Source organism: Larimichthys crocea, chromosome XI (assembly GCF_000972845.2).
Source record: "Larimichthys crocea isolate SSNF chromosome XI, L_crocea_2.0, whole genome shotgun sequence".
Lineage (NCBI taxonomy): Eukaryota > Metazoa > Chordata > Actinopteri > Sciaenidae > Larimichthys > Larimichthys crocea.
Window position 1 is genome coordinate 5614349 of NC_040021.1, and position 13494 is coordinate 5627842.

The 13494-nt window shown below is 43.1% G+C and overlaps 1 protein-coding gene across 8 annotated transcripts in view; it reads left to right on the forward strand.

Moving 5' to 3' along the window:
* The window catches only part of lama2 (laminin, alpha 2), a 163910-nt gene that overhangs the window by 48359 nt on the left and 102057 nt on the right, over positions 1–13494 (forward strand). For all 8 annotated transcript variants that reach the window (XM_019261645.2, XM_019261641.2, XM_019261643.2 and 5 more), the window contains exons 4-13: positions 19–70; positions 1720–1910; positions 5219–5392; positions 5875–5964; positions 7666–7783; positions 8970–9148; positions 9249–9348; positions 9680–9737; positions 10571–10673; positions 10857–10997. In XM_019261645.2, the coding sequence (XP_019117190.2) occupies positions 19–70; positions 1720–1910; positions 5219–5392; positions 5875–5964; positions 7666–7783; positions 8970–9148; positions 9249–9348; positions 9680–9737; positions 10571–10673; positions 10857–10997 (1206 nt within the window). The remainder of the gene's footprint in view (positions 1–18; positions 71–1719; positions 1911–5218; positions 5393–5874; positions 5965–7665; positions 7784–8969; positions 9149–9248; positions 9349–9679; positions 9738–10570; positions 10674–10856; positions 10998–13494) is intronic.

A 13494-nucleotide genomic window follows, 5' to 3' on the forward strand; every position in this document is an offset into this window, starting at 1 on the left:
CCTCTCTGTGGTTTCCAGGTTTTCCAGATCGCCTATGTGATCTTAAAGGCAGCCAACTCGCCTCGCCCAGGTAAGCATTCTGCCTCATAACTCGTGTTTAGCCAGCCACGCCATGACATTCCCACTTTGGTTATAAAATTAAAAAAACATTGACTGTGTGATTAAAGTGCCAGCTACTGAATTATTTTCAGTATTTGTGCTATGAATGGCTAAATACAGTAATCACGGCCTTTTGAACACACAATCCTCCCACAGAGAATCCAGTAATTTAAAAGATCGAGATTGCATTCAATAAAGAAGTCTTTTAGCCTTTCATGTTCTTGATGTGCACGTTTCTTTGAGCTTAAACCACAGCACCCAAAAACATCATCAAGCCCTGATCTTTTGATCGTCTGTAAATGTGACTGTGCTTTGCTCGAAGTAACTGTCTTCTGTTTTCATAATGCATGTGTGGGTGCACGGCTTTGCAGCAAGCTTTAACACTCTTTCACTGAAAGTTGATGACAGCAGCCGACCTTTGAGGTTAATTACAGGAGGCCGTCGTGAAACTGTGAAAACATTACTGGGTATCAGATTCAATTATCCTGAATACAAATCAAGAAAAGCCGAGTTATTGTAAAAAGTAACAAGGACGGAAAAAGTACTCATGCCTCAGTAATCTGATTGCTCTATGTGTGGTAACCGTGGAAACGGCACTGATATAAATATCGATGAGTGTTAAATGAGGAATGTTAAATGAAATAACAATAAGTTAGTCGACTGTGGTTGATGTGTTGACACATAGAGACTGTTTTTGAAGGCAACCGCAGACTATTGTTGACAGCTAAAGTAGTCAGAACTTTATAGTCTAGTCTAGCCTAGTTGTGCGATGACGCTCTGCCTGTTCATGTCTTCATAACTGTTATATAGCAGACAGTTTATGGTGGTCAGTTCCTCACAGTTGTCACTGGGCAGTGTGTTGAAAAAAAGTCAGTAAAGCATGACCACGACAGTTTGACAGGATCATGCCCACTTGTCGCTCCGCATGTCATCGGATCGTCCACCTGTCTGCTCCGATCTAACTGAAACACCTTAATGTTTGACATTAACCGATGATTTTTGGAAATCGCTTTGATTTTTAGAAATTCTTCTTCAGCATCTGCAATTAAAAACTGTTATTATATTCATTTGAAATGTATTCGTTCATATATTCATTTCATTTTAAATCCCATTTGTATGTTTGCTTAGAGTTAACAGGTTCGACAAGAGCCACGTCGTTGCCAATTTCAGTCTCTTCTCGGGAAAACTCATGAATACCATTGTGTTGAATCAGGCAGTCATAATAATAATCCTTTGCAAATGAAGAAACACACTGCGAACTGTCCACATGGGATTAATATTATCTCAAAATGCATAAAGATGGCCGGATTCTGTCGACTGATGTTGTGATACACATATCTTGATAGTTGAATTCTGTTTAGTGCCACTTAATTAGCTTATTTAATTTTTCCATTAACTGGACTCTCGTCACGTCACGCTCCATCAGTTCAGAAGGTGGAATATCACAGTTTTGGCCCAAGCTATCATGAAATATATAGAATTGACTGTTCTGTCAATTTTCTATGTATTTTAAGTAGGCTGACCTAAACACAGTCTTGCATGGCCATCGTTGTTTGTATTGATCTTTTCTCCTCTCCACATGTTCATCATCGTATTCTTCACCAATGTTTTCGTCCACAGGTAACTGGATCTTAGAGCGCTCAATAGACGGCGTGACATTTGAACCCTGGCAGTACTACGCCATTACGGAGACAGAGTGCCTGACAAGATTCAACATTACTCCACAGAGAGGACCTCCATCCTACACCAGAGACGATGAAGTTATCTGCACCACTTTCTACTCAAAGATTCACCCTCTGGAGAATGGAGAGGTAACAGCTACAGAAGTTGTTAGTGGTCTTTAGTTCTGGATTGATTTAGGACGGTGCCAGTCAGTTGGGTTGGCTCGGGTTGTGGAGGAGTGGGTTGAGGGTGTTGGTGTTGTGTTGGTGCTTGGTCTTCTGTTTAGACTGGACCGAGTTTTGGTAGGTAGATAGGTAACTGGGTAGATGCAGGATGACTGGGGTTTTCTCTGGTCTCTGAAGTATGGTTAACTCAGGTTGGGTTGAACTGAGTTTAGTTAAACTGGGTTAGAATTGCTGACTAAAAACAGTCTGTTTATAGTACAGCATTGTGCAGTCGGCATGCATTTTACCTTTGTGAGGCCCCCTTACAAATATTTAATTATCTAATTGTAATTCTTGTTATTTGGGTCGCAAAACCGGACCCACAGGCAGAGCAGGTAAGGTAGAAGTCAGTTTAATTTGGACTTTATTCAACAACAGGTTCAGTAACATTCAAAAGGGCAGGGCAAAGGCTGAAACTCTGCGGCTATGAGGTGCATACGATGATCCAGGAAAGAGAGTGAGCGTCTGGAAGAGAATAACAGAAGAGAAGTTGCTACAGTGCTACAGTAGTGGACGTGAATAAAAGCAGGGAATGTGAAAATGCATTAAAAAGAAGCTCAACTCGTGACGCCGGTTCAATCTGTATAAAACGAACACAAAAGTCAGACGAAAGAGGGAAAAGAAAGTCAAATCTTTATGTAAACTCTCGTTAAAGCATCGGTCTAATATTCTGAGCCGGACGGTTTTCAAGTTAATAAGCAGATCGGAGCTTGTTTTCTAAAAAAAATTGGGTTCATATGTGCTTAATATAATTTTAATTGCTGATTGGATTCTGATTTATTGGAAACACACACACACACACACACACACACACACCGACACGCACGTGTGCACACCACTGTTTACTATTACGTTGCTTTGATCAGCTGTGTGTGTGACTGCACCCTGTAAGAACAGAGAGGGCAAGCCTGCTGTAACTGACAGTAATGAAGAGAAAGAGGAACACACACACACACACACACACACACACGCTCTAATCACACAACTACATCTCCCACACAGAGACTAATTGTAGACGTCTGTCTGAATGTGTGTATGCATTTACAAGAGCGCTGGTGTGTGTGTGTGAGTGTGTGCACATGTGCGCTGGTGTGTTGCATGCACATGTGTTTGGTGTGTGTCTTCTTGTGTTTTTTCGTACTGTATGTGTGTCTGTGTCCTGCGGGGGTGCGCTAGAGGGGGTGCGAGCGGGGAGATGTCAAGAGCTGCAAGTAACGACGGAGGTGTCTGAATGTGTGTGCGTACACGTGTGTGTGTGCGCGCGTTTGTGTGTGTGTGTGTGTGTGTGTGTGTGTGTGTGTGTGTGTGTGTGTGGGGTTGACAGCTCCCTAGCCGTCTGATCACAGTGAAACCATAATGAGTCGTAGGCGATGTGTCACAGCATCGCACACACACATTCACAATGTCACCCCACCACTCATCACACACGCACACACACACACACACACACACAACCATCTCCTTCACTACTTCCAAGTGTGCAGCTTGCACCCATCAAGTGTTCCCCCCCCTTGACACACACACACTCAACACACATGCACGCACACACACACACACACACACACACACACGGTCAGCCCACTCTGTAAGACTTTTTTTTTTTTTGCAGATGCCAAATGTTGCTTTTGGCCACATTAGTGAGACAGACAGATGGACAGACAGGCAGGCAGGCAGACAGAACCTCACACTCCTTGTTATGTGGATGCTTGTTGATTATTGCAGAATTTGAATTCATGCTCAGTCTTCTTCTACAGAGATTTCAGGGCAGAGCAGCGTAAGATATAGAATACAAAATGTCAATTTCTTTGGTAGGCAAAATTAAAATATCTACCGGGGGTCCATGTTATGGTGGAAAAATGCAGTCATGCTACTGGTTTAGCTATATTTCCAGCAGCGTTAGGGTAGTGCTGCTGTCTGCTGATTTGTTGAATCGTGTTGACATGATTTTGAAGACAGCGCTCACAGGAGAGAAAACCAGGGCTTGGCGGGGGTGTGAAAGATCACACACATATCTGCTCTGGATGGGATTAATACCGCCGCACAAACAGCCCTAAACCGATTCTGTAAACCGCGGATTATGTTAGATATCAACATTTTCAAAATTCTTGCTTCATACACTTCTCTGCACATGACAGTGACAGCATGCTTAAGGTCTGAGGCAGCATGTGGTCATAAAATAAACTATGAGACTGTTAGGGTAAGGCAACCAAAGCCTTACGACTGTGGTTTGGAAAAGTTACGGTTAATGAAATGAATCATTAATTGCAGCAGCGGGATGCAAACTGTGGTCTCCTCCATGAAAGCCTCGCTTGCTGACGTGCTACACGTCCATCAAACATCCCAAACGTCCACAGCTTTACTTTTAACATTGTACAAAACACTTGTACAGTGTAAGAAGAAACCTTTGTGAGTAGCTTTGTAACCTTGAAGCCTCACTACTTCCAATAAAGAGTAGCTTGTCTCGAGTTAAGTAGCTTCCACAACACCGCCCAAGACTTTCATTGATCACACAGCATCCCATTGTACGTCCCGACGTTCCTCTGCACACTTTACGTCTGTGAAAAGCTGCTTTCCTCCATTTCTCCTAGTTCTTATCTTACCGCATTAAAACGTCGGGTCAGTCCCGCTGTGTTACCGTGTGATGATCTCTGTTCCCGATGTTGTTGAGAGTGAAAACAGGTGTGCATGTGTAGGTCTTCCTGACTCAGCTCTGTCACAGTGTGGAAGAGTGAGGGGGGGGGGAACTCTGTTAAACTTGGTCCACTAATGAGCATTCATGTGTGCCCGGAGATAAATTGTGTTTGTTTTGCAGTAACACAGGAATCACAAGTTAGCGCTTAGTTGTGATTGTGTATTCTTAAATTGCTTTGTATTAGTCTAGCTCACCCTGTGTTAACCTGAGCAGATGGTCCGAAGCAGTTAGACAAGGCTGAAGAGGTAGAAGGTCACAGAGTGATCCGCAGTGGTAGGTGGTAGCTTGTCATGAGGCTGCATGTCTGTTGTCTGTCTGTCTCTTTTATTTATGCATACACGTTTTTATGTTTTTCTAAAAATACATTAAATATGTTGGACAATAGTTGTTGAAAACATGTACTTATTACTGAAATGGCTTCACTGAAGAGGATCCTCACTCTCTCCCACCATCTGTCACTGCAAGAAACTAAAAGCAGCTCAATGTCTTAGTTTAACTGCGCTGTCACATGTCACGTATTCACCTGTCCGTCCGTCTATAGATCCACACGTCTTTGATCAATAGCCGTCCCAGTGTAGACGACCCCTCCCCGACCCTGCTGAACTTCACCTCCGCCCGCTACATCAGGTTTGTGTTCCAACGAATCAGGACGCTGAACGCCGACCTTATGACGCTCCATCACCATGAAGATATCGACACCATTGTGACAAGACGGGTGAGACTCAACGCACATGCACAACTCTTCTCTTCTCTTCTCTTCTCTTCTCTTCTCTTCTCTTCTCTTCTCTTCTCTTCTCTTCTCTTTTCTCCTCTCCTCTCCTCTCCTCTTCTCTTCTCTTAGATTTAGTGAAACTAAATCAGCCGAAATGGAGGCCACAGTAATTGTGAGTGAGGTGTTGTGATCAGGACTATTTCATGTGTGAGGTGGGCGACGGCATCTCAGAAGGTAGAGCGGGAGGAGAGCACCATACAAATGCAGCCATTTACCAGTACTGTTGTTAAACATCTCACCAGGAGTGGTGTTAGCACCAACATGGTGATGGTGGTTAGGTCAGAACGTTACTTTTCAAGTGTAATCACCATTGAGATAAGAGAGCAGAGACTCGTTCTAATGCCGCCTGTTAAACTGTGAATATGCTCGTTAACGCTGTCACACTCACTGTCATGTGTTTTCCCTCCCTCACTCTCTGTTTCCAGTACTACTACTCCATTAAGGACATCTCAGTCGGAGGCATGTGTATCTGTTATGGCCACGCCAAAGCCTGCCCACTCAACACGGCTACAAAGGTAACATACTTAACTCTCTGTTCCTCTCTGTCCACTGAACAATACCACCAAGGTAATGGAGCCCATGCATACTGGTGAATGGGAGCGAAGAGCGCCCTCAGGCACCGGCTTTTTATCTACCGCCTTATATCAAACTTGCTGTGTGTGTGTGTGTGTGTGTGTGTGTGTGTGTGTGTGTGAGCCCGTCTGCAGGGGACACAGGTGACACGGTGAAGCATCGTCTCCCGTGTCACTTCAAACAGTTCGAGTGTTTGATACCAGACACCTGATCTTTCTCTCAGTCTCGCTCTCCACACACACACACACACACACACGCACAATCTTGTGTCCTTTACATGTCCTGGGGCTGAACCACGAGGACTAACTCAGATGTGACACTGGTGTCTGTTCCCTTGGTGATGATGTCATTGACACTAAGTGATGTCACTGTTGTGTAAAGAGCTCCAGTTTCTTCTTTTCCCTCCTCTCTCAGAATGTAACCACTGGCTGTAGTACAGTATAAACATCACACACTATCATCTGCGTTTTACTTTCTTTAGTTTTTTCTTTTGCCGCGAGACATTCACATCCATTACTTCGATGCACGTTTGTCCGTCCATGCAGTAAAGTCCCGGGAAGACTTTGAGAAAGCAGGAAAAGGTGAAGACCTCTTTTGAGATGATTTGTTGATGATCGTCTACAAAACATTTGTTCAAATGCACGCTGACTAAAAAAAAAAGACAGCCTGAAGCCAGAGCTTTAGCGTTGTGTCTCAGATAAAGGGGGCAAATTCACTCCAGCCAACAAATCCAGACTTGGCTCTCGCTGTGCTATTGTACTGCTCTCCTCCTCAGTTAATCTGGCACCCTCTCCACATCAACCAATTTACAGAAAGTCCTAAATTGAATTACTGAACCTGGAAGTTGGCAAATTTCCTGCTACATTCGGCTTTGACTGTCTTTTAGTTTTGAATTTATTTTCTCTCCAGGGAGAGTAATAGTCAACCCATTTGCCCACCGACTGTCAATCTGGAAAGTGGACCAGGTTCTTTTATTGCAGTTGGCTCTCCTGTGAATACATTGTTGTTTGATAAGCTTTGAATAGATCGTGTATATTGGTAATTACCTGCTTGCAGCCCACAGTTGTGTGAACATTTTGATGTTTTAAAAAAAATGACTTTTTTTAAGCTCATGCTCACACAGTTAAACATCTTTTTCTTCATATATTTTGGATGTTTTGGGTTAGATTCTAACTCTGCTGCAGTGATACGTCCACTCAGAGTGTGTCCAGTACCAACCTAACATCACTGGTGGATTTGGTCACACATATCACAGACGACAAACTCTCAAAAAGTCGAGAAGGCTGTAAGCCGCTTGGTAACCTGCACTTTTCCCTGTCATCCACGAAGCTAGTGTGTGGTTAAGAAAGTGCAGGATCGATCTGAATCAGTGTCAAGCCAAGGCCCAACGTTCTGAGATTTAGATATTTTTCCTTCACCAGGCACTTGACAGATTGTGGAGAAAAAAGTGTCTCCACTGGACTTTCAAATCCAACGATGACTCAGATTGTTACCGCGTTTAGCTTCCTCTCTTTTGAAATCAGCTCGCAGACGATCCATTTACTTCAACATGGTTACTCATGAGTGTCACACTGACAACTTTGGGAAACTTCTGCACTAATAATGTGTGTTTTTCTTGTCTTTGTGTGTGTGTGTGCGTGTAGAAGTTTAGCTGTGAATGTGAACACAACACATGCGGGGAGAGCTGTGATCATTGTTGCCCTGGTTACCACCAGCAGGCCTGGATGGCAGGAACCTTCCACACTCGACATATCTGCGAGAGTAAGGACACAACACAACAACAGATTACACACAACTATCCACGACACAAATCCTACATTACCCAGAAACCAACACTTTTCTCAAATTTCACTGGCGTTCCCTTGGTACTGTAGCATATGAACCCATCTAATGTTAATTGCCTGTAATATTCCTGCAGCTTATATGAATCCAGTCTTTACGGATTTGAACTTTGTTGCCGGGGCAATCTGGATCAGCCTTTCATATAAGACTCTATATAACCATCAAAAGTCACCTTTGCATCCATTAACCTTCATCAACCGTGTAGCAGCAAAGCGATGAGGTTAGAGGCTTTTACCTGTCATCATAAAACTGGTTACAACATGTAATCTTCATTTTTATTTCACACAGGCTACACCTCCTAACAGGCCTTGTAGTCTCAGCGGCCTGATAAGTGCTGCTTCTGCCTTGACACTGACAAAACAAGACCAAGGTGACGAGACGTTAGACGTCCTGACTGGCATGATAGTGAAATAGGGGGAAGCCCAGCAGCAGGTGTTGTAGTACTTGAGATCAGTCTTGGTGTGACCTTCACTGACTTCCACCACTGTTATTCAGAACTCCTTGTAATGTGTAAATATGTAAAAGCACATTTCTGCTAGATAACGTTTTAATGTCATCTTAACCTGGCACCTGTTGCAATTCACTGTACCTTTCCTGAGAAGTGAAATTCTTCCTCGTAGTACTATAAATCTTCTGAAAGGCCGTGCAATGTTTTGGCATTTTGCTAAGCTTCACATTAATGGATCTATTACTCACAGGCCATCCTGGATCTTATTTCATAGTCTGACAGTACAAAAAAAAAACCACACTCCCACTAAATTTTAAATTCATATGTTTTTAAGCTTGAAAACTTACAGGTCAGATACCCTGTGTTTCCTTTTTTAAATCATGTCCACAATCACACTGCAGATTCCTCTTATTTGTATATTTGGAAATGGTGAAGTGAAATGAAAGACCCACTTTTTTCTCTCTCTGGACCCTGGAGATAACACACAGCTCATGGTTAACGTGTAAACCGCAGGGTGCTGTGTTCAAAACAGGATTTGATGTTTTTCTAAACTCCCTATATGGAAGAAGTAAATGGATTAACGGTGGGGGCACAACTCAACAATCCTATCAAAGTACAGTACTATGGTAACAACTTTGTGTGTGTGTGTGTTTTCAGAGTGTAACTGCCACGGCAAGTCAGAGGAGTGCTACTTTAATCAGACGGTAGCGGACCTGTCACTCAGCCTGGACACCCACGGTCAACACAGAGGGGGTGGAGTCTGTGTTGGTTGCCGCGACAACACAGCTGGAATCAACTGTCAGACATGCTCGGCTGGTTTCTACAGACCCGAGGGTGTACGTCGCACACACACACATGTCGCTCATCGCGCTGAATATTAACTGAATATTAACTGTGTGTGTGTAAAAAAAATGTTTGCTTTCTTCACCTGGACAGGTGAACGCTGACGAGGAGAACCCCTGCGTCCCCTGCTCATGTGACTCTCACGGTTCTATCAGCCAATCATGCGTCGCAGATTCAAGCCAGGCTACGCCCAGTATGAAAATATACTTTTTTCTGTCCATAATTTTATAGATATCATTCATGCCTCAGTTCACATGCATAGCCAACAACTCCTGCTTGATTTCCTGTGGGCTTCTGTTACTTAAAAAAATGACCAATGACAGAACAGAACAACTATTTATATTAGAGATAATTTTACTCCTCTTTGTAATTCTACTGTTTTTATGTCTAGAGATAGGAACTATTTTAGGTGCAGCCACTTCAAAGACGCTCAGTTTCACTCGCACTTGTTTTTTTTGTTTTTTTTAAACGGTGTGTGTTTGTGTGTCTTTGTGTGTGTGTGTGTGTGTGTTTTTGATTGGCAGGCCAGCCAGCAGGGTCATGCCGGTGTAAAGAGGGTTTCGGGGGTCTGCGATGTGACAGGTGAGAGACATACACACACGTACACACACACACATATATGAGACAGAGACACATTGTGACAGGTGAGTGGAACCTTTCAGCTGTTGTCTGTTCCAATTAGTGTTTGAAAATTGGCAGAAAGATCTTTTGATTTTTATTATCACACACACACACACACACACACTTGGTTTTGTACCTAAGTACAGAAGTCGCTGGATAAATGACACATTAAACACAAGATCGCTGTTTCTTTTGCTTTTATTTCTTCTGTCACATACTCATGCTCTCTCCTTTCTCATCTCTAATCGACCTGAACACACAAAATAATTAATAAATCTTCTCATTCCAAATTCCTGGTTGGAAATCACAACCTGCGAATCAAAACAAATGCAAGCTTTCAGTCTGACCTTTCAAATCTGTCAACAAGGTGCTTCATCTTAAACTGTATTGTCATTATAGCTTATTGCTGTATTAGCTGGTATTATCCTCTTTGCCACTTCAACAGCTCAACTCTTCTGTGGGTATAATTCAGGTCTAATGTAGTCTAATCTAACCTGAAACCTCATACAACCTTTCCCCCAAACTTTTTTTTTAATGACCTCACCTCAGATCAGGCCGGCATCGTTTTTATTTGTTTTGTATTCAGTAGATTTCCTCTGAGATTATACATATATGCATATCACCAGTGACGGTGTGTTGCAAACCATCAGTGTCTGACTCGGAGACAATCTGAGCAGGATGGATGCAGCGGTTGTTAGTGGAATTGACTGCGTGACCTTCTGATGATGGGGAGGCCTCCGTCATACTCCTCACTGCCATCTTTTATTATTGTTATTAAACTCATTTGTCTCCAGGTGTGCCGTCGGTTATATGGGCTACCCGTCCTGTCAGCGCTGTAACTGCACCGTGGAAGGAAGCGTCAACGAAGACCCGTGTATAACACCCTGCGTGTGCAAGGTACACACACTTACACACACACACACACAAACACTGACAGGTACTCTGCGCTAACCTTTCTAGCCCTGTCATCATTATGTTCACCACATTAACACTGCAATAACATGCCTCGTGCTCATAACGTCAGTTCGAGGGCAGACTGTAAACTTTGCTGTGTCTTTCTTATCAACTTCTCTCCTGCAGGAGAACGTGGAGGGAGAAAACTGCGACCGATGTAAATTGGGATTCTTCAATCTTCAACGTGACAATCGACGTGGCTGCGAAAAATGCTCCTGTATGGGCGTTTCCAGTCACTGCTTTGCCTCTACATGGAGCTATCAGAGTGTAGGCTACACACACACACACACACTTCTTCTGTCAGCCAATCAGGATTTAAAAAATGTCCCTTTATCTGGGTTTTACATATAAACATTGACACACAGGTTTTACTTGGATAATAATTCTTTTTGTGAGATTATGCAAATGTGTTTTTCTTGCTTGTAGCCGCAGTAACAACTTGTTTTTTTGATCTAAACAATCCACTGTCGCTCCTAGAAATGTAATTTTTTAATTGCATTTTTATTTCCTTCCGCCACAGAATATTTCCCCTGACAGAAGGTCAGCTACACAGACGTGACACAGATTACTTTAGCCTTACGGCCCTGTAGTCATAAGAGCGTTGAAAACAGAGACATTTCAGAGCAATTAGCAGACGAGCTTCATGCGGTGAAGTAAGACCGTTTGAACTTTGACACATAGATTTTTTCCTTTGACTGATTATTAATAAATTACATGACAGTGGTGACCTTTCTAAGGAAATGGAGAGCTGGACAGCCTAAAGAACAGATCGTGGTCTTCTTCTAGTTTTACACAACCTTTCTCTGCTGGAGTACGAACTCTTCCACAACAGAGGCAGGAATCGGTGGTACAAATCTGTTTCTTGCATAAACCACACAAAGTTATTGTTGAGTTAGCGTCCAAGGCACCAGACAAACTAACACTGAGCGTTTGTCTGAGCGGCGTCGGCGTGTTAGATAACCATCTACAGTAAACCACTATGCTGCCCTGCCAGTCTTTATGTTGCTTATTCTGTGTGAACAGATTGACCCTGCCGTGTCGCGGTCTTTTGTGACCAGGTCTGAGCAGCTTTCAGGCGTATCACATGATCTTCCTCAGCAGATAAAGCTTGCCCGGGTTGTTATTGTTACAATTTGAGATTGAAAGTTAATTCTTGACCTTAACGACGTTCTCTCACCACAGAGTCCATTAGTAGCTTCTCTGCGGCTTAAAACAAATTTCCTCGGTTAAACTTAATACCTGATTTTTATTGGTGGACAGCCTCAGGCCTCAGTGGAATGCACATTTAATTGTTTAATTGCTTATTTACATGATTTTCTCGAACATACATATGCATGTCTGTTCACTAATTATCCAAAAGAAGTTTATAGGTTAACAGGAAAACTGTCTCAGTCAGATGCAGAACACATCCAGCACAACGTGCAGAATAATACATACGTCTAGTTTATAGAATAACAAAAGTTAAAGGGGGGCAGTGTCAGTGAGTTAATAGGTGTAAAAGTAAAGACAGATCTACCGAATGCACACTTAACTCACACTCCACAGAACAGTGGATGTGGATGGAGCACAATGGAGGTGAGAGGAGAGAGGGGTGAGAAGGAGAAGAGTGGACAAGACGAAGGGTGGAGACAAGACAAGGCAGGAGAGAAGGAGGAGAGAGGTGAAAAAAGGAAAAGAGTTTTTGACTGACAGGCCGGGTGGAAGAGGAGGGGGGAGAGGAGACGCTGACAGGATGACAGCTCTGATTTAGACACCGATTGTGTGTGTGTGTGTGTGCGCACGCGTGTGTGTGTGTTTGTGTTCAAAAGGGGAAACCAAGGTCAGGTTAATTGCACCGACAGATGTGTGTGTGTGTGTGTGTGTGTGTGTGTGTGTGTGTGTGTGTGTGTCTGGCTGTCTATTTCTCTCTCTCACACACACACACACACACACATACACACACACACACAAACACTCACACACTCCTTCGGGAAAAAAAAGAAAAACTCTTTCTAGGTGTCAGTTGCAAGACTTTTTGTCTGACGTGTGACAGATGTATAAAACCTTTTAAACCTGTCTTGAGTTTTACATTTTCCGATCGTATAGGGACTTTAAAATATCCTAAAATGTTTAAAATATTTTAAGAATGCATATGCTACACAGGCACTACAATAACACAGATAGATGTTGACATTTCTCATCACTGACGTTTTCGTGACGCTTCAAAAAGTCAGACATTTAAATCAGTGATTAAGTGAACAAGTTGAACTTTTAAGAGATGAACCTCCTGAAGAGCCTTCAGTCTGTTCTTAGAACGCAGACAGACTTGTTTTTCTATCTAAGGAAAGAGGATAGATAAATTTGACTTTTTATTTTTTCTGTTGGAGCTGCTCTGTGGCTGGGGGACCATTTATTGTTTAAATGTTTATTTACTTATTTGGCAGAGTAGGCTCTGCTCCCGAGGGCGCTGCTCAGTGAACCCAAGCAGTTTTGCAGGATTCAGCCAGTAGGGAGTACAACAAACCTCGAGGGTTTTACAGAACCAGAGTCCAGTCATCATTTAGAGCTTGGATACACAAAGTGCACAAACTAAGAGCTGCCAAGTTGTTGTTGTTGAACAGGAGGGACATACATAGCGGAGAGACACATCTACTGAGACAGGGTACATGTTGTCGGCAGCAAGTGGAGCAGTATCCCCAGCTGGGCGTTATGGGTAAAGCTTGTCAGATTCCAGATTGTCCATCTACACCGAACATGACCGGTGACTTGCTTTAATGTTTGCTGT